At 35.2% G+C, this 23,166-nt stretch overlaps 1 protein-coding gene across 1 annotated transcript; it reads left to right on the forward strand.

Annotated features, from left to right (window-relative positions):
* Positions 1 to 19,579: 19,579 nt before the first annotated feature.
* LOC122194429 (putative receptor-like protein kinase At5g39000) lies at positions 19,580 to 22,903 on the forward strand. Its single transcript, XM_023908724.3, has 3 exons — positions 19,580 to 20,639; positions 21,151 to 21,243; positions 22,311 to 22,903. Exons 1-3 carry the CDS (start codon positions 19,719 to 19,721, stop codon positions 22,542 to 22,544), a joined length of 1,248 nt encoding a protein of 415 aa, XP_023764492.1. The 5' UTR covers positions 19,580 to 19,718; the 3' UTR covers positions 22,545 to 22,903.
* The last annotated feature ends 263 nt before the right edge of the window (positions 22,904 to 23,166 follow it).

Genomic DNA, 23,166 nt, shown 5'->3' on the forward strand with positions numbered 1-23,166 from the left:
AAATAAGTGCAAATCCATCATCCATATGTTCTAGAAGAATAGAGATACGTGGATTTCATTGTATATGGTATGTGATCCCTTTTTATTTCCACACCCACCCATGTCGGGTAAGTCGTAGACTCGAGTAAATTTTTATGGTTGTAATGTATGGGTAAAATGTTGAGGATTTAATCGAAGGAGTTATAAATTTTCATGGTTTGTAATCTTTAGGTAAAATAATGTTAGGGATTAAAATGTCGGGGTTTCTAAATAGGCATGAAAATTCTCGACACGACCCGCAACACGATACGAAATAAACGGATTTGAGTTTAGTCTTTCAAATCGTCAACCCGTTTATTAAACAGGTCATATATGTGTTGCTCAAAAAATATACGGGTTGACCTGCCAACCTGTTTAGAATTTTAATAAAGAAAATTACATATTTTTTAAATATATTAAATATTATACATTATACATTTTATACTTCAAAAATGGTCCATGTGGTTTCCGAAAATATCAAGTTTAGTCTCTAAGTTCAAAAAACCTCACAGATGGTCCATGTGGTTTCAAAACTTTTAACAAATGGTCCTTTTGCCTAACTCCGTCAGCTTTCTACCGTTAAGTGAGGGGCATTTTCGTCATTTCAATACACATGGACCATTTATGAGGTTTTCTCTATTTAAAAAATATATATATATATATATATATATATATATATATATATAATTATTTAATTAAAGGGCCCCACCCACCCTCTCTCTCTCCCTCCCTCTCTCTCTCTCTTTCTCTCTCTCTCTCTCTCTCTCTCTCTCTCTCTCTCTCTCTCTCTCTCTCTCTCTCTCTCTCTCTCTCTCTCTCTCTCTCTCTCTCTCTCTCTCCACCGTATACCCCCACCTCCTTCTCCTTTTTCTTTTTACCCAAGATGAACACTTCATATGTGCGTGTGTAGTTGGTAGTCCCAAGAAATCCTTCAATCCATGATCAATCCCCTCCCTTTAGAATCTGATCGTATGTGTAATGAACAGGGGAGTAAATATTATAGAACATATATCTCCGATGTTCGTCTCCGACATTAGAGAATATGGAGAGGTGGGGTGAACTAGGGTAGTAAAGGGGAAGAAAAACCTGAACCCTCCCACCGCCTTCTTCGTCTCCAACATCAGAGAATAACGAGAAGCAACGAAGGTCCAGCAGTGGTGGCGGAGAAGGAGAATGGTCGTTGGATATCCGACAACTGTGACGATCTGACAGCTGTGACGATCTGAAAGAGATTGAAAAATCGACTCACTTCGTCTCCACCTTTACCTAAAAACCTTGGATAACAAAGGAGAAAGCTTCTTGAACTGTTCGAAATGGGTCAAGAAGACCTGCATTTTTTGTTGCACTGAACTCAAATCCAAGACAGAAAAGCTCGTTGGACTCCTCTGGTCTCGAAGACCTACATTTCTTGTTAGTCGTCGGTGATCTGTTTCCAGCAACACGATCTTGGTGTTTGTTAACGGAGCGACGATTCTCAATTAAAGTTTTACGATGAAGGTGGGGAAGAATAGAACTCACCTAACAAGATACAATGATAATGGTGGGATTGATTTTACAAAATAAGGTGAGGCAACTCTGATGGTCGGCGGCCTCTTCTTGGCCGGTGGTGAAGAAAAACGGGAAGGGAAGAGAGAGGGGGGGGGGGGTTAATATTAAATTATTATTATTATTATTATTATTATTATTATTATTATTATTATTATTATTATTATTATACAAAATAAGGCAAAACTTCATAAATGGTCCTTGTGGTGGTGAAATGACAGAAATGTCATTCATTTAAAGGTCAAATGTTAACGGAGTTAGCGAAAAGGACCATTTGTTAAAAGTTTTGAAACCACAGGGACCATCTGTGAGGTTTTTTGAACTTAGGGACTAAACTTGATATTTTCGAAAACCACAGGGACCATTTTTGAAGTTTTGTCTACTTTATACTAAGATAAGATACCCAATATCATTAACCATTTGACCCGTGGGTAACAATATGCTAATTTGCAGTGCATCGCCTTTAGCGTTTGCTCTAAATAATCTAGTATCTCACAAAAACGGTGACATGCGATTGAATCATTATCGAACGACGTCGACGCCTGCGATTCAATTTATCTATGATTATATTAATGTTTTAGTTTGAACATGTTTCCATGAATGTTTTTAATTTTTATTTGGATGTTTAAGAATTAAGTTTTTAAAATTCGGATATGTTTGCATAAAAAATTTATTCATTTTTAATTATCAATTTTATTTATGGAATCTGACGCACGAACACACAAACCCAAATCTTACTCACCAACCCGCCAACCTGTGAACCCATATAAATAAGTCGGTTGACGGGTCATATATGAGTTTATGTTCCAAACCCGCCAACCCTTAACACGTCAACCCGTGAACTGTATAATTAAATGGGTCGTGTTTGGGTTGGTATATTTTGACCCGTCAACCCGCGACCCGTCAACCCAACACGATACGATTGTCAGGCCTAATTTCTAAAGTTCGTTTTTGTAAAACTAGTGATATTTGGGTAACTGATTCCTAAGTAACTTCGATAGTAACTGTATCTCTCCTCAGGTAATTAGTACTATCAATTTAACACCATAGGTCGTATTTCCTTTTAGATTTTTGATTTATCGACATAAAAACGAAGTGTTCCAACATTTAGACCTTATTTTAATTGAAGAGACGATCATAATAAATGATATAAAAATCAAATCACTTTATTTTAATAAGTGAACAAAAACTTAAATGAAAATATCACAACCCATTTAACATGTGTTTTCGGGCAGGTCCAAATATATATTTGGTCCAGAAAAAAAAGAAAAAAAAAAGGCCAAAGTCAAAAAAAATAATAAATATTAAAAAATAGACTACATTTAAAAAAAAATGGTTAATAATATCATCAAAAACAAAAATATAGTCCCAACATATATAAATGCAACTAATTTAAATAAATAGACGCAACTATCTAGATCTAATTTAAAGGAAAACATAAATATAATAACAACATATATATAAAAGCAACTAGTTTAACAAGACATTAGTAAGAATAACCTTAATAACTTTTAATAACTTCAATTTTGAAAAATTCTTAAATGTAATAGTAACAAGATGATATATATGCAATCAAAACATTAAGGTAACAATCTAACAGTTTAAAAACTCCAAAATTTCAACCGCCAACATTATGTTAAAATTTTGTTTATTTTTTTCTCTCTTTTGGAATAGAGTCATGAAATCTGATATACAGTTACCAAAGTTAATTCTAATCAGAATGGAGTCTTTTACATATATATATATATATATATATATATATATATATATATATATATATATATATATATATATATATATATATATATATATATATATATATAAAGAGAAGCAAGAAGTCGATACTAAGAAATACAAATATTGAGAAAATTTAAATACACAACAAAATCAAAATCGGGGGTCGAGAAAGGAGAGTGAGAAATCAGAAACTAAGAACTCAAGAGTGAGTAATACACTGGTTTTATTTTTGGAACCAACAAATTTTATTAAGAAGAAGACAGAAGAAAGTCTAGCCTCATATTACAAGGCACGGGAAAGAAATAAGACCTCACCACAACATAGAAAAATCAAGTTCACCAATACTACTTTACATAAGTGGATCAATACATCAATCTAACCAATTATATACTTCCTTATTGCTTCTATGTTAGAAACACAAGAACACTGATAATTAGACAATGTCCACAACCTTTGTTGATGTAATCCTTAAATGATTAAAGGTTTTATGCTTTCCACAGACACCAAATTGCTCCATAGTAGATGCCTACCAAGACCTTTTTCTTTTTTGGACAATTCCCCCTAGACGTCGTAAATTCTAGAACTTCAGTTGCCATATCAAATAAGGGCATCAGAATATCACACCATCTGAAGATTCACTCCCATGTATTTTGGCAAAGGGGCACTCACACAATAGGTAGTTAGCAAACTCATATGCTAAGTTACATTCACCACACATAACAGATGAAATATTAATTCCCCGATTCTTGAATGCCACTGTAGAGGGGATACGATTTTTAACCGCACCCTAAACAAAGCACGGAAACTATTTTGGGAACTTCATTAAGCTACATAAAGGAGTTTCCATTTGAACCATTGTCAGACTTTGTCAGCCTCTTTCTACTTGCTGCAATAGAGAATTACCCATTTGAATCTAATTCACATGACCATGAATCATTACTTCAGTTTAAACAAGTTGTTCCAAGGGTTTGCATCAGTTGGTTCACATGTCGTGAATCAGGTTACCTAGACCAAGACCAAGAAAATCCACTATTATATATTCAATCTGAGATCTTGCATTTCTGATGTGACTCCAAACAGTATAGATTAGGAAAAAAAGTTGTAAATGTCTGTTTCCAATCCATTCATCTTTCAAAATGTGTCGTCTCCAGAATTAGCTATCCTTTTAATAATAGTTCTTAGTGGAATGCCCCTCTTAGCCAACACAACCTTTATTCTGGAAAAGTTATTCTACACCCCCATTGTAAAATTATTAGATAGCTCATATGCCAATCTCGATCCCAAGTTATGAATACTTGAGACAAATTTGTTCCATAGTGACTCTTTTTCCGTCTTTAATCTCCAACGCCACTTGCAAATTAGAGTTATCTTGAGATCTTCTATCGCGCCTACACCGAGACCTCAATCCTCTATAGCTTTGATGATCTTACTCCATTCTACCAACCTGGTTTTCTTGTTATCCTCTGAGCCTCCCAATAGAAATCTACACCTGAGCTTCTCCAATTGTGAGATCACACCTGCTCGGGCAACAAAAAGAGAAACATAGTAAGTAAGGAGATTGCTTAATTAACACCGAGTGACTTAGTGTTAGACGCCCTCCAAAAGAAAGATTTTTGGATTTATAGTTTCGAGAGACTTGCTTCAAATCTATCAATGATAGGTTTCTAGTTTGCGTTAATATTCATATTCGCTCCAACCGGAACACACAAGTAACTGAAAGGTAAAGAGGAAGGCTCACAACCCAACAGATGTGCCCACTAGAAGTTTCTAGCGATGAAGTTGTTCGATTAGGTGTTTAAGGTCATAACTATAATTGGTATTTACTTGAATTGATTGTAGCACAGACCTTTTGGGTTGCCTTCTTACTAGCAACTTGAAAGGATGACTTTTGGAGAGAGAGAGGTTGAGTTTATTATTTGGAATAATAAATTAGTATTCAAAATGATTTATTAATATGTTATGAAAATAATATATTAATTAGAAATCATGTTGTTTAATTAATATTTGATCAGAAATTAATTTGAATTAATTTTGGGATTATATGAATTAATTAAAAGTATAGGAGATGTTTTCAATTAATTAATAGTTGTGGTTTTGGCTCTTGGACCACCCTAAAGAGGGTTGGACAAAATTTACAGGGAGGCCTTATAGGTTTTTGTCCAAGGCCTTAAGAAAGGGGGTCCATGGGCTGCTTAAGCCTTAAACTGGATATTTGGGTTTCCTCTAACAAACACCAGCTTTGGCTCTAAGCAACCAACAACTATATAAAGAGCCCCAACCCCTTAGAATTTCGACCACATGCTTCCAAACCCTAGTAGAGCCGAATTCTAGTGCTTCCTCCTCCTTTCTCCTCTCATCCACTTGCATAGTGTGTTTGTGAGCCATTAGAGGTGTAACACTTGTGATACATGCTCTCAAGAGTTCAAGATCTTCAAAGGAATCATTGTTATTACTATATAACAATAAAGGTATGTATCTAAACCCTAGTTTCATGTTAATTTCGAAAATTGTACATGCCTCCTAGGGTTTCGAGTTTTGTGTTCAATGCTTTTATGTCTAATAGTGAAAACATACATCTTTCAATTACAGTTGCATGCACACATATGATTGTTTGCTATGTATAAAACCCATCGGTGGTATCAAAGCATTTGGTTTTTTGTTTTCAATTAGATTTAATATAGTTGATTGAACTTGACAAATTAGGGTTTATGGCGATTAAACCCTAAGGCCTGTGTTTTCGTAATTAGGGTTTATAACCCTAGTTTTTTCAAAAATTAAAAAATGTTTTCAAACTCGTTCCTTTGGCCACCTTAATTTCAAAATCAAGGGTTTCCTAACCCTAGGGTTTTCGAAAATTAGGCAAGGTTGAAAGCCTTCCCTTTCCACCCCAAGTTATGGATTTCGAAATTAGGGTTTTCGATAGGGTAGTTATATTTGGTAATTATCTTTTAATTGTTTACTAAATAATTTTAGAATCTTGTAATTATCCTTCCCCATTTTCGAAATCTAGGGGTAAAGGATTAGGTTAAATTAATATATTTAATTTAATGGATAAACCTTAATTGGTTTAATAATTTAATTAAAAGTTTAATTAAAGAATAATTATTAAATCAAAGTTTTTAAATTTTTAAATTTAAATTAAAATGTATTTTAATTTTTGAAATTTTAAATAGATTTAAAAACCCTTGTATTTTGAAATCGTTAAAATACACCCTTATGCTATAGGTGATATGAAGGGTTTACATATTTACTATACGTATAAGACAAGTTAGTCGAACCGCTAGTACGCCTCATTCACGAAGCCGATCTATAAGGGGGGTATAAGGAAACTACCTATAAAATGGTAGTTGAAAGGGTGTCCATTCTCACCCACCGCTTTCTTGATTGGTGGAGGGTCGTTAGCCAAACATGTTTGATAGGACACTTAATTCTCATTAATAAGTATAATGAGGTAAATAAAGTAACTAAATGTTTTCTTAAATTCTCAATCTTAGTTACTTTAGGAAAATGTGAATTTCATGCTAGTCCATGAAATTGCACATTGTACTTTATGAAAATCGTTAGTGGAGCGTGTGTGATTAACCGACACACTAATATGGACTTATAAAGGTTGGAAATGAGTGTCTCGTAAATTATCGTTAATTAATGGAGCATGTGTGGTTAACCGACATACTAATTAGGTGATAAATGACATATAGAGTATCAAGCTAATTTGCATGGTTATTCACACAATGTTTGTGATCCTCGGTATCACAGTCACAAATGGAAAGGGAAAATTCATGATTAACATGTCATTGAATAGTTCAATGAATCTCAAAAGATATAGGAATTTCATTTAAAAAACTAATTTGTTTCAATTTCATTTTGGTGGTGAAATTCGTAAATTATCATTTACCTACCATCAAATAATTTACAATTAGATTACGGTATCCCTCTTCTGAATTGTGAATTATTATGTTGGGTCCTAGCCTTAATATTTCATTTAGGTGTTATATTAAGGATTTTTCTTATCTAATGAAAACTTATCTTTCTTCTTTTGTAGATGTCAACTTCCAACAATGCTTCTTGTTCCTCCAACAAAAACTCCAACCACTTCTCACTTTTGAGCATCTGCTCAAAAGTCAACTTTAATGGATCCAGTTATAATGATTGGATTCTCAACATGAAGATGGATTTCAGATTCGAGGACAAGGAATATGTTCTCAAAAAGGAACTAACAAGATCGATGAAACTAAAGCTACTCCTGAACAAATTGTTGATTATAGGAGGCATTGCAACGATGCGACCAAAGTGTCATGCATCATGGTTGCTACTATGACTCCTGAGCTTCATAGGTTCTATGAGGAATATTAGCCGTATGAGATGAACAAGGATATGATGGAGAAGTACCATCAATTAGCTCATCAAGAGAGATATGAGATAGTGAAATCCCTCATAACCAGCAAGATGAAGGACAGAGAGTCCACCACGACCCACTTGCAACATATACAACGTTATGTGGATTGTTTGTTAAAACTCAATGTGAATTTCGATGAGGAATTGGCTATTGACATAGTCTTGCACTCACTACCTAGCTGTTATGATCAGTTTGTTATGACTTATCATCTGAATAAGGAGGAAACTACATTGAGTCAACTCCAAAGCTTGCTTAGAATCATCGATAGTGGAATGAAGGGAAAGAGTTTTGTCTTCACTCCTGATGAGATAGCTCCCTTCTTGGCCATTGGGCAAGGGAAGGGGAAAAAGAGGAAAGCTACCTCGAAATAGAACTAGAAGGGAAAGTCTCAATCTAGGTTGTCAAGCAATGGACCTAAAGGCAAGTCTAGTTCTTATGATCCTCCTGCCTCTGAACCCAAAGAGGCTGCTTGCTGCTACTACCATGGGCATTGGAAGAGAAGCTTCCCCAAGTACTTGCAAGATATAAAGGATGGAACGATCAAGCCAACCTCGACAGGTATTTACACTATTGAATCTAAAACCTCATCGCATTCTAATTCTTGGGTCCTTGATACACGATGTGGTTTTCACATTTTCTCTGACTTCTAGGGACTAAGAATAAGTGAGGATGTGGATCATGGGAATATGAAACTAATTATGGGTTATAGGAGATCATCACTTGTTACCAAGATTGCAGTTTACTCTTTAGTGCTGAGTAGTGGGTTAAGCTTAGATTTGAACAATTGTTGATACTCATCAGATATGAAGATGAATATTATTTCTTTTCATGGTTCATACATACAAGGTTTTAGATATTATTTTGATAATTAGAATTTTCTATTTATGCTTATTATAATGGTGTATGTTGAAAATTGATTCATCTAATGGTTTAGACAAAGCATACTTGTGGCATTGTCGTCTTGGACATATCAACAAGAAGCGCATTGCCCAACTCCAAAAGGATGGAGTGTTGGAATCATTTGACTTAAGGTCATATGATAAATTCGAGTCTTGTTTGCTTGGAAAGATGACTAAATCAACTTTCATTGGTTCTTGTGAAAGAGGTCAAGGATTGTTAGATGTCATACACATAGATGTGTGTGGGCCCTTTAGATCCACCACAAGGGATGTAAATCGATTTTATATGACTTTTACCGATGATTATAGCAAATATGGATATATCTACTTAATCAAGCATAAGTCAAAAACCATTGAAAAATTCAAAGAGTTCAAACATGAAGTTGAAAATCAATTGGACAGGAAGATCAAGATGCTCAGACCTGATAAAGGTGGTGAGTATCTTAGTATCGAATTCCACGACTATCTTAAGGAATGTGGAATTGTTTCACAATTGAAACCTCCTAGGACACCACAACTTAATGGTGTGGCTGAGAGGCATAATCGAACCTTGTTAGATATGTTTCGTTCCATGATGATTATAGCTTCACTTCCAATATCATTCTGGGGGTATGCCTTAGAGACTGCCGCTCGCATTCTTAATCTAGTCCCAACAAAGAAGGTTGCCAAAAAAATCTCAAAAGATGTGGATAGGGAAGGTTCCCCCATGTCACATATCAAGGTTTGAGGTTGTGAAGCTTTCACTAGACGAGAGACTCACGACAAGCTTGAACCTCGAAATGAGTGATGTATTTTCATCGGATACCCACAAAATTCCTTTGGATACTTGTTCTATAGACCTAGTGAAAACATGGTCTTCATAGCAGAAAGGGGAGTCTTTAACAAGAGGGAGATCATATGCAAATAGGACAGTGTGTAATGCCCGTAGATCCGGGCTAGTCAATTTAGAGACGATAAGTGTCAAAAATGACTTTTTGATAGAAGACTTTTTAGAATGAATAATCATAACCAAGTTTTAGTATAAGTCACAATGTTTCCGTACATATAAATAACGCCGAAATTTGAGTTATAACGAAGAAGTTGTGACCTGTCGAAGATTCACGACAGAACCGGCACGACGCTGAATGACGTAAAATACGAAATTAAGATAGTGCGATATTTAGCCTTAGTGATCTAAACGAAAGTCGTAGAGTTCGTTAAACCGAGAGCGTGCATAAAAAGAATGCCCAAATCTTACTTCGTATGAGGAAGTTATGATTTTTCTAAGTTTCAGCTTAGTAGTATGCAGCCCGAAACTCGAATTCGAGATCGAGTGATTGTTGGTCGAAACAATCTAAACGAGAATCGAAGATCTCGTTGATAGTAGTGCAATGGTGAAAAGACAGACGGAAACGGACGTCAGATGAAGAAGTTATGAATTTATAACGGAGTTTTCCTATCCCGGTCTACTACAAATAAATAATAAAAATAAATTTGAAATCAGCCGACGGAGTCTAAACGAAAGTTGTAGAACTTAGTCTCACCTACGCATGGATATAAAGAACGTCGAAAACGGAGTTCGTATGAGGAAGATATGAATTTCGGAAGTTTATAAATAATTAAAATATATTTAATTTTAATATTAATTCGGATATTATCCGAAGGAGGGGGGGAGTCATCGATCTGATCTGAACTACGCCCATCGTAGTTGAGTACGCCCACTGTACCCGGAACTGCCTCAGCTACGTCACCTGACCGAACTTGAGTTCCATACACATGCAGTGACGTCACGTACGCCTAACATACCTAGATTTACGCCCAGCATAATCAATGTTTCAGCACCCTATAAATAGATGTCGATGGCTGCCGATTTCTTTTGTTCAAACTCTTCTCTCTCACTCGTTTTTACCCCGTTTTCGTGTAAGAAATATCCCCAAGCCCCGGTATCAACCCCGAGACCCGAAGCAAGTCCCGAAGCCCCGAAGATCCCGAGAAGTGAAATTTCCAAGCCGAAGCTCTGCCTGCGAGAAGCCCGGTTTTTGTGAAGATCTCCCGGTTTCACCAAAGAATACTACTTCTACAAGCCGTAATGTTGTCTGATCATCTTCTGATCAAGTGGGTGTGTATTTACTTTCTTCTAACACATTGATATGAAGTATTTGCTATGAAATACGTGTTATGTCTTTATATATTGTTGTTTACTTGAGATGGATGTTGAATGAATGTTGAATGTTTTATACAGGGTTTTTAAATAGTTTTAAACTGTACATGTAATTTATATCTACAAATATGTTGGGTAGAACATGGATAGATGAAATAGTTGGTGCGTGATAAGAGATAGGTAAGGATATAATGGTGATGATAATTAGGTGATGATAGATAGGTAATGAATTATGAGTCCAGGAGATGTTATGGCTATGTATTCATGCGATGATAGTCTAACCCTTATTATGAATTACGAGTCCAGGCGATGTTGTGGCTGCGTATTCGTGCGATGATAGTCTAACCCTTATTATGATTTATGAGTCCAGGCGATGTTGTGGCTGCATAATCATGCGATGATACTCTAACCCTTACTAGAAACATATTGAGGGAGTGATCCCCGAATTAGTATTGTCTATGCGATGTAGGCGATGATCCTTAGGAAAAGCTCTTAGGAACAAACATATAAGGAAATAAGATGTAAGGAGATGGGAGGTAAATATGATATAGGAGATGACCCTTAGGATAATATATTTAGGCGAGATTAAACGAAGATAATGGGGATGGGTAATTGGGTTGATTGTTTGATGATTAAATATAGTAATTATATTATTGTGGGTTGAAAACCCTATATGCTCACCAGGCTTCCAAGCCTGACCCACTCAGTTTTCTTTGCATTACAGGTAATGGCACAAGGGTATAAGTTGGTGGACTTGACGAGAGATTTTGGATTATTGATCATTAGTTATAAATAACTGTTGTAAAGTCTATTTTATATTGTTTATGCTTTTGGTCTGTATCGGAACATGACATCCCGAGATTTTGTTATTTAATGAAAATACATTTCTTTAACAAATGCTTTGATAAATTTTATTTTATCATATTTTATTTTTGAACAAATTCCGCAACTCTTTTAATTAAAGGATTACTCTGATTTTATAAAACAAAGCATAAACAAATCGGTCTTTTCTGGCCGTGAAATTGGGGATGTCACAGTTGGTATTAGAGCATTAGTTTAAGCGAACTAGGAATTTGTAGGATTTCTAGACTTAAACTTAGAATGATAACCAATGATTGTGAGATGAGTGTCTACCATATTTTAAGACACAAGCACTAGTATATTTTAGGAAAGTTGCCTACATGTGCCAAAGTGATGCTAAAGGCACTTGTCACCTTTTAGGAGATTTCTGGCATATTGTTTTGGATTGTTGATGGCTGTAGGGGTGGTAGTGATGAGAACTACCATTGTTCTCCGCTTCTTCTGGGGGCCTTGTTTGTTTTTTTCTTTCTTTTTATTCTAGAATTCCCTCTTGTTGTTCCTTTCCTTAGGGGGGGGGTCGACTTTCTGATCCATGGTTTTCCTAGCGGATGCCTTGGTCAGTCAACTGATGAGCGATGCGCTTTGCATTGTCAAGGGTGGTTGGTCGAGAAAAAATGACCATCCATTGGATTAGTGGGGTAAGACCCTAGATGTATCTATCCATCGTTTTGTACTCATGAGTAATCATTCCTGAGCACAAGACAACCAGATCATTGAATCAGTTAATGTAAGTCGCATATCTCGGAATTCTTCCTGGTGAGATTTCATTGACTTGAGTTTCAATCTTCTTGGAAGGCATACATAGATTTTGTTTCACTACTACTAGACGTAAGGAAATACAATAAGCCTAACACAAGATGTGATTAGTGTAATCACTAACTCACTAGGCTATACTAGTCTATCATATGCCAACATGACGCACAAGGTGCACCGCCACCTCATACATTCTCATGAGTGGCCTCCTCCGCTCTCTATTTCGCTGTCACCACCCTAGCTTCAGCTGCAAGGATTTTTTTGTCTTATGGCGGTCATCTCCTCCTCTGAGGAGTTTAGGCGGTCCATAATGTCCCCTTCTCTGCTTGTAGGTTCATCATGGCATCTGTATGGTGTTCTTGTTCCTCGTGGACGCGTCGAATTCACACTGTCGCGTTCCGGGCTTCGCTATTGATCTCCATTACCTCGTGATGATGAGCCTAAAATCGAGTGTCCAAGCGAGCCATTCGTGGTACAGACAGAGATAGTGCTCGATCTTTAGGGGTGCTGGGGCCTAGAGCATGGTGTAGTGGGTGCATGTCGAATATGGATTGTTAGTTGTCTTCTCTAGCCCATGCATGCAGTTGGGTTGCCCATTGTGGGGGGCATCTTAGAAGGAGGGAGGTGAAAGGGTCTCATGCATGCTCCTGATAGGATAAGGTTCATTAACGATCTCCCCAACACCTGCCTCCTCGTATGATCCCTCCTAAGAATCATCATCCTCATAATCCATCTCTTGCTACTCTTTAGGATCCTCTTATGGATGGCTCCTCCTCGATCCATCTGTTGGCTGCCCTAGTAGGGGTCTTCATGGCGAAACCCATCCATGTCGTCAGAGCAAGAATAGAGGTATAAGAGACACATAAAGAATCTAGGTGTATGGTCTTATAGTATAATAAAATACTCCTATAGTATTTTAAACTTTATGTTTACTTCTAGAGTTTCTCTGTATGGGTTGCTGGTAAGTTTAGACTCGTTGTTCACCACGACTCTTCCCAAACACATGTTACTGATATCTCGCATAAATATAGTTGATTAGGATATATTTATCCAAGATCCGATTACATAATACCTAGGCCTACTCGTAGTGTTTAACTCATGTTAATACTTTTATATGGTTCTTGCTATGACACAACTCTAGTATGTAAGTATGTACTTATACTTTACTAAAATATCATTATATTTTAAAAGTCTACTTTTTAGTTAGAGCGTTTTAGCCCCATTGTATTTATAATTGTATATCTTACACGGTTTGATATACTTATTTCACTATAAACAATGCTCTGATACCAATCTGTCACACCCCCAAACCAGGATGGCGGAAACGCTTGGGGGTAGATTACTTTCATGTATTGTATCATAACATAATGAATAATAGTGATCAAAGCAACAAAACCATCATAATTATAATTGGCAAAATTACATCGTATCCGAATGTTGTTTGTTTCAATTCCAATTACATTACGACAAAATGGATAGTGTGACGTTGTAACGTCCATCCTCATAACATTGTAATTATCTTGCTTAACGACTCTTTGAGAATAAAAGTAGTTTGAAAAAATGTCAACAATTAAGTTAGTGAGTTCATAAGAGTTTGTATGAAGAATTGTAATCCTTTTTGTGTAAAATGATTGTGTTCTTTTCTGGAAAATCCAATATTTTCCTTAAAAATGAGTTGTAGTCTTAGAAACCCTAAGACCGAAATGTATAATTATTTATGTACTTAAAATAATAATATGTAGTTTTAATCTATATAAAACCATTTGAATATATGTTTCCCCGTGCTAAATATATCGTTGATCTTGAAAATTATTTGTAGTCTTAGAAAACCATATGAATGTATGTTAGCCCGGTAAAACAAATGTATTGTTAATACCCCATGTGAGTTATTAAAACAGTGCTAAAGATACAGATTGCCTGTTACGAAGTTCTTCAGGCGTCAGAATGTTATGACATTTGTCACCCCAGACCTACCGGTCTATCTGTTGCAAGCAGCTTAGGTGCGGGATTGTCAGTCCCGTATAGATCTATACACAAGTATCACGCTCTTTTATGGAAGATTCTGGTTATAATACAGGACTTTTGTAGGTACTCTGGTAGGTACGGTGATGACTATGTCTCACAAAATTGTATTAACTGGTGTATGTATAGTGTAATGAAAAACCTTTTTTGTAAGTGAAAATATTCTCTTTCCATAGTAAATACAGTGTAAAATAATTATACCTTTAAATAATTATTAGAATTGTATCCCAAAACAGAAAAATAGTGTCAATGACCCATAAACTATACCTATTATAGTTTAATATAAATGTTTTGTTGTCTCCGTGTATTTAGAAAAATTATAGAAAAATGATCGTAAGTCGAAATTTGGATCTGTAAACTCTCAGAGCTTAGAAAATGAGTCTACTTTGTCCATAGTTTTTACCCCTGACCTTGAGTGGTTCCTAACCAGAGTGAAAATGTTCATTTTCACAGATTTGTGCGAAAATGTTCTAAAATGATAGACAGTTTTGTAAAAATCATCATAAATTATACAAAAATCGTATGAATGCGTGCGAGTAGTCCTCAAAAAGGTATATACTTGAACTATTTTAATATTGTACGTTTTGAAATATATTAAGTTTAAGAAAGGTAAAACAGTCTGTGAACAGACCACAACGTTTCTGTAAAGAGCTTATATTTACCCTTAGATATGTTTTAGTGACTTAACGTGTATTTTTAGTTTCCAAAGCCTTTAAATAATCCAAATAGGATTTTTTTTAGTGTGTATTCTTCCCCAAAAAACATAAAAGGGGCCATAGAAAACTTGCCTTTACATAAAAACGATAGATTCTTAAGTTTTCTTTTTGTAAAACTAAATTTTTGGTATTTTGACTATTTTCAAGACATGCCTTCCAAATAACATATTTTGGTTTACATCCTACAAAAATTGTATATTGACTTGGTTATAAACATTATTGCTAGAATAATCATATTATGTTAAAAGAAAACCCCTAGTTTTCATAGTTTTGCATTTCTAAACAAACATACCACATGTAAATGTTCAAATAACTAAGTAATAACATCTTTTCATGAATATAATATTTTTACACAACTAAAAGAAGAAGCATGTATAACAAATTGTGTTGTTATACAAGTTTACTTATATCCCCCCCCCCTCCCCTCCCCCCCCCCCCCCCCCCCCAAAAAAAAAAAAAAGTTGGAACTAGCATATATGTGTGTAGAATCACTAGATCATGATGGAAGTACTTACCAAAAGTTCAAGAATCAACTTGGGAGAAATTTAGGTTGGAAGTTGAGAGCCTTTCTTGGAGAAGAATAACATAAGATGAAGAAATAGTGAAGGGAAATGGCCTTGTGGCCGTAACTTAAAGAGAGAGAGGGAAAGAGGGTGGGTGGGGTGGGTAGAGTGGGTTATGAGGGAGAACATGGATGGGACTTAAAGGTGGTTTACTTTCGGGTTAGTAGTTGGCTAACTAAGACAAGAGTACATCCTAACTAACTAGTGATTTTTATAAAAATAAAAGTCAAACTTTTATAAATCCTATTATTTTTTATAAAATGGCGGGGTTTGAATAAAGAAAATAGGGTATAAAGGATGTATAAAATATTTAATTTGAAATATAAAAATTCAGATTATCATAACAACCATTATTGTTAAAATAATAATACGTTATATTAGGGATGAGCATATGGACCGGGGAACCGGCCGGAACCGGTACCGGAACCGGAACCGGAACCCGATAGAACCGGTCGGGCCGGGACCGGGACGTTATTTTTGTGGATTTTTGGAACCGGGAACCGGTAGAACCGGCAAAAACCGGTAGAACCGGCAAAAACCGGAACCGTATGATGCTATTTTTCAAGGAGCGGTTCCAACATTTGAAGACACGACAAGAACCGGTAGAAACCGGGAACCGGTAAAACCGGAACCGGTAGAACCGCCGGGCCGGTTCGGTTCTTGATTTTGTCCGAAACCGGTTCCCCGGTCCGGTTCGGTTCGGGCCGGTTCCGACCGGTTCGGTCCTTTTGCTCATCCCTACGTTATATGAAAGTTAGGTCGAATTTCCAAGTTCGTTCCGTTAAAAATTGGGTGTTTAGTCGGGTATAGACTTTGTCGCATTTGGTGACGAATTCACCAAAAATTTTGTGTTTGTAGCCTTTGCTATGAATTTTCCCCATAGTGTAAGGTTTATGAACTCCACTACATTGAGTTATGAATATTATTTGTACTAAAATAATATAAAATTGAATTACCGAATTGTTACGATAATAACCTTATTTCGGGTTTATATTCGATAATTTGCAACCAGAGAAGTACTTTGTATTATAACTTGTTAATAGTACATTAGAAACATTAGGAAACTTCACGTTTCTCCTAAAATTCTAATACGAGTTGAGTTGAACTGATTGACTTTCGTTGACTTTCTTTAACCCAAAATTGACTGTTGTCACATTGATCGGATAGAAGGTGTTTCGGCATCGGGTACTCTTCCGAAACAAGGGGGAGAAGTGAAGAAGGTATCTGGTGAAGAAATCATGAAACCAGTTGGTGGCTGGTGGCTCTGATAAGCATGAACAAAAGCCGAAATCAAAAGATCTGAAGGGTAATGAAGCTTCAGGATCGAAAGGTAAAGAAAAGGTGATTGATGATGATGTTGAAGAAGAAGATGATGAAGGAGAAAAGATTAAACGCAAGTCTCGTGACACAGAGATTGATGAGAATTTGCGAATTTCCAAGGAACCTGAAGCTCGAGAAAAGGAATCTCGTGAAGCCCAAGTCACCCTGGAAACTCAAAAGCTTTTATTCCCTTCCTGGTCTATGGAGCGTATTCTGAACGAAGTCGTTAATAATCCAAATGTTTAATGGCTTGAGCCCGTAGTATCATTTGATTTGGAGAACTCTTTGGACTCGCAGCTTGATCTTCCAATCACTCCGAAGGCTTTTTAGTTTTGTAGCTTCGATAAGATTACGAACGCCCCTCTTCCGGACCATGATGTTAATCATGTGCTTTTCTCGTTTTATCTCAAGCACATGAAGCCTCAGTACCAAACATGGAGCTCAAAGAAGATTATTGTTGTGATAGTTTTTGGACTAATTGAAACTGAGAGTTTTATCAATGCTTGTTTCAAGGTTTCTCGTGGGGCTGCGAGTTCTATTTTTGAATTTACTCTCGCTGATTTGCCCTACCTTAACCCATTCAACTGTATTTCTCTATTGCATCTATTGCTAAAGGATGAACATAAATTTGAACCTGTTGTTGCAGATCTCAGAAGAATGTTGGTTTCTTACATCCAAGAAGTTGGTAAGATGGATGTAGAGATTACGACTGTTCTTTGAAAGAAACCTACAATGCTACCTAAAGAGCCTCCGAAAGATCTTGACAAGATGAAACTGTGACGAATTCCGAAGGACAATTGAAGTATAACGTTCCAGATACGAGAAAGGGCTAGTGCAAATTTTCAAAGATGTGGCTTTTTTTGCCTGACAAGCATTTGTATTCCACTCCGTGCCTAGAATATGTTATGGAATTAGCAGGAGGGTACAAAGGGAACAATGCTATTGAGATGAAATGCTTCACAAATATGATTAAGTGGTACATCACTGTTCGTAAATCTTTGCTTGGTCTAATGTCGTTACTCTTCAAAGTTCAAAAGCGCCAACACCACTAAAGAATCTGCCTTCCTTATTTGACACAAAGGGGGAGATTGTTGGGTTATTTATTAGATTGTGTCAAATTTATTATGTATGTAGTTAGCCTTTTTACGCTTTGGGTCTTTCCCTCCGTCTTGATGATGCTAGGGTTAGGCGTTAAATATTGGATGCATGTATTGTAGTAGGGTTAATCGTTTTGTGATTCCCTACCGTCCCTTACAAAGAATTTCTTCATCAAGATCTTCTAACCCAGTGATTATTAATCATTCGACATTACTTCGATCATTCCTTTTATTGTTTTGATTCATATTCATGTTTAGAATTTATCGATATATTCATTATTGTCTTAACAGAGTTACCATAAGCGGCGACGCTTGGGCAATAACGGCGACATGTTGAAGGGAAAATCACATGTCTTTCTGCTATGATTATTAACCGTCCGATTAAAAAATAATCGTACGGCCAAGATTTCATTCACGTGGATTGCCATCAATAGCAGCGACATGCCGTCGCAATTGGTGTCGCCTTTATTACCTCCCATGAGATTAAACCCTAACTGATGGATTAGTTTAACGCCATACCGTCGGGATCAACTTTCGTGTGGCACGACAGGATCGCTGATAGAAGGTCATTAGCGACGTCGTCTATAGCGATGACGGAAACCTTTAGCGACGACATTTTCTGATGTCGCCACTAAAGGTTCCCGTCGTCGCTAAAGATGACTTCGTTAAGAGGCTTATTACTTGTTGTGCTACTAGACATTCTCTTCGTAGTTTTGTTATCTCAAAAAAGCAAAGTTGTCAATTAAGCACCTCGGTAGATTTCATCGATTACAAAAAGAAAAATGAAATCACCAACACAAATTATAATAAAAGAATATGGGTTTCAACCCTTCCCACCATCAATTCGGAAATCGTTTACATCACCTTATTAATTAAGCTTTAATCTAGTTGATTTGCACTAGAAAAAATATGATCGCCAAATCCATTTTTTCATCGAACAAAATACAATCCAAAAATCTGGGTTATAGATCCAGACTCCGTTCTTTTTTTTTTTTTTTTTCATTTCAAATAATAATACCCAAGAATTAAGACAAAATCTTAATCAAACAAATGGAATCAAAATCCTTTCGGATTTGGAAACCAAAAATTGAAAAAAAAAAAAAAAAAAAACTAAATTAGATCTAAACGGCTAAGCCAAAACAAATCCTAATTATGAATAGTTTGATGATTTCTTAAAAGATTTAATGAAAAAAATCGCAAGTTTGACTACTTCACAAAAGTGTTGGGAGGTTTCCGTTTGAAGGTTTCTGGTTTTGATGGTTTTCATTAGTCGTTCCTTAATTCGTGCAGTCTTCTGGGTTGTTTAGTCAGTCAACTTGATCAGTTTATATTATTTTTTTTGGCTTCCTGGTGTTGGTGAATTTTGTTGACGGTTTCCAACAAACACAATCGCTATCATATATTGGCATGATCAATGATAAGTAACAACATGGTTTACTTTAGATTTATTAATTAGACAAGTCTACGCTTGATGAACATTCTAACAAATTTAAATAACAAAAACAATGGGGAAGACAGACTTTTCGCTTGTCCTTTTTCATTAATACAGCCTGGTTTCATCATTCAACATTCCTGTTGCTTCATTTGACACAATTTGTCTGTGAATCATTTCTTTCTCTATTCACTCTCGAGATCCACATTTTTTCCTTTAATGTCGCTCATTAGAGAGTGGCAACACCTCTGTGTACCCTTTAGAGATATAGAAATAGCCACTAGAAACTTCAAGACCATTATTGGAAAGGGTGGATATGGCGATGTATATAAAGGAGAACTCTTACTTTCCGGTAAACTTACCTCTGTCGCTGTGAAGCGACTACCAAAAACCAACCATTCTGGTCAAGGTCTTAAGGAGTTCTTAACAGAGATTCAATTACTCTCCCGTTATGAACATCCAAACCTGGTCTCCCTTCTTGGTTACTGTGAGGAACACGATGAAAAGATCCTTATTTATGAGTATGCAGAGCATGGAAGCCTGGACTGTTACCTAAGTATGTCTAATACCAGGTTTCCAGTCCCATGGAAGCAAAGAATCAATATATGCATTGACGCAGCACGGGGTTTGGATTATCTTCATAACCATGTTGCAGAAAATCATAGAGTTATCCACAGGGATATAAAGAGTTCGAATATTTTATTAGATCACAACTGGAAAGCTATGATTTCAGATCTGGGTCTTTCCAAAATAGGTCGTGCAAATGAAAATGAGAGTTATCTCATTACGAATCTTGCTGGCACACATGGTTATTGTGATCCTGCGTATATAAATACAGGTATTCTGACAAAAGAATCGGATGTTTATTCATTTGGCGTGGTGTTGTTTGAAGTACTATGTGGGAGGCCGGTGTTCATGAATGTAAATAATGAACGGCGATTCCTAACAGAACTAGTTAAGACCTGCTACAAAAAAGGAAATTTCAATGATATAATTGATCTTGATTTAAAGAAACAAATGGACTCGGATTCCTTGAATATGGTCTCAAAGATTGCATATCAGTGCTTGGAGGATGATCGAAAACAACGACCATCGATGGGTTTGGTGGTAGAGAAACTTGAGAAAGCTTTGGAATTGCAAGTAAGTTCATTCTTTTGTGAAAGTTTTTCCATACATGGTAATTAATTAAACAACTAGATTGTACTCATATATAGTGTTTCTTATGGGTGTAAAATCTGACATTTGTGTTGTGTTTTTGTCTGAGACGACACGACAATGTTTTATGTAACACAAGCATGACATGGCATGACAAGATGTCGTGTTTATTTTCATTAACACAAAGACGAATCCATTAAAACACGACACGATACGGTAAAGATCACATGATACAATTATTAGTTTATTTAATTCATATTTAATCTAATATAACATGACAAACACAAGTTAAATCGTGCCAAATTTTGACCATGACACGACAAGATGTCGTGTTATTTACACCTGACACGAACACTAATACGATTATGAATTCTAATTTCGATTTCTTCTTAATTTTGTTTCGTTTTGTATCGTATATTTTTCCGTGAGGTGTCATCGATTGACAACCCTAGTGTTTCTGCTTACACTTCTCTACAACTTTTCTTGGATGGTTCAGGAACTTTCAGAAACATGGGCACCAAATGTACCTGCAATCCACAAGAGAAAACTACAAATATTAAGTAAACTTGCGAAAACATCGGCAGAAAATGTATGTTCAATATTTTTGAAATTCAAGAAATTCCTTTATGTCTCGAGATAGTAGAATTTTTCTCGGCTAAAAAGATATTTTATTTTACTAAACTAAAATTAAAGACACTCTTAATCATACTAGTTAAAGGCAATCATTAAAAGTAAACCCACAAAATAATTAAGAAATTGCAAGTAATTACTTTTTTTATTTTTAATTATTTAATATATTAATTAATACACATTTTATAAAAAAAAAGTTAACTGAAAAAAAAAAATCAAATTGTTGTACATTTACCGTAATGTAGTTTGATAGTGGTTATGAACTTATGATATTTACCTGAATATGCTTGTTACTCCAATATTAAAAGTTATCGGGATTTAGAAAAACTGTTGACTTTTTAATCTCAAAATCCATTCCATGCATGAATTCTAAATATTTGTATTCATAAATCACTAAAGTTTAAAGCTTCTTTTTTTTTTTCCTTATAAAATAAATGAATTGTTATCATTAATAAATAATAATTACATCCACATATTCTAATAAGGAAACATAAAAATATCACATGTTTCTTTGACTAGTGATATTCTTTTTTATGACTTTTATCAATTTTCAGTTAGGTTTTTTTTTTAACAAATATTTAAATCATAAAAATAAAACTCTTATCCTAACAACAACTTCAAACTATATGATACCTATCTTTTATAATAATTGTATTAAATCTTAATGTATCCCAATAAAACTACCAATGAAGTATATAAATAAATATTTCAAAATCTATGTTAAAATATTACGTTTATTTTACTTAATAAATTAATTCATAATTACTTATAATTGATAATCTGTTGCATTTTTTTTGCCTTTTTTGTCTATATAATAATTTTAAATATACCGACTATGGTCTTCATTGGTTATAACATAGTTTTATAATAATAATAATAATAATAAAGCATGAAATACAAAAATAATAATAATAAAAAATAATAAACAACTATTATGATCATACATTAGAAAAGCCATTAATTTCTAAACTTTTGTAGCCCAAAAAACGTTATATTGTTTTTCATGTTTTTATTGCCTTTTTGTAGGCTGAAACCTGTTTATCATCGATGGCGTGCGTGCTGATCTTGATATTTTTGTTGATAATGGACAGAAAACAATTAGTAATAACAAGGATATTATTAATTCTATTGTTTTTATTTTTATTATTACTATTATTATTATTTTTATTATTATTTATTAGAACTCTATGTACCTTCGTTTTCACTCACACTCCTTTTTCTTCTCTGGCAACTAAATCCGACTTTGGCCATGAGCGATAATCTTGGCCGGTATAGCCGTCTTCCATCTGCCTCTCTCTGGTAATCCTTTTCAAATAAGTACAAATCCATCCGTTCTAGAAGAATTGAGATATGTGGATTTCACTGTATGATGGTCATGTGATCCCTTTTTTATTTCCACCCACCCCTCTCTGGTAAGTCCAGATCCGTAATCAAGTGTAATTACTTAAGTAAATTTTCATTGTTGTAATGTTTGGGTGAAATGTCGAGGATTTAATAGAAGGAGTTCTAAATTTTCATGGTTGTAATCTTTAGCTAAAATAATGTTAAAGGATTAAAATGCCACGAATTCTAAATTTTTGTGGTTTGTAAAACTAGTAATGTGAAGTTATTCACTACAATTGTGGATTTGTAGTACCCCTTTGACTGCCCAACTGAAGCCACTTATAAATGCAACAGATTTTTGGTGAACTAAAACTACTAAGACCAAATATATCTCTTGGAAACGAACATGAACAAAAGAATTAAACAATGCATAGAAAAACAATTGTTTGTGTCTGTATCATTCTAATAGGTGATGGAAGACACATTTGTCCATTCCAATTACACAAATTAATCATGGAAAATAAACAAACCTATGCAGATATATTTACCAGTCATGTTA

Source organism: Lactuca sativa, chromosome 2 (assembly GCF_002870075.4).
Source record: "Lactuca sativa cultivar Salinas chromosome 2, Lsat_Salinas_v11, whole genome shotgun sequence".
Classification (NCBI taxonomy): Eukaryota; Viridiplantae; Streptophyta; class Magnoliopsida; order Asterales; family Asteraceae; genus Lactuca; species Lactuca sativa.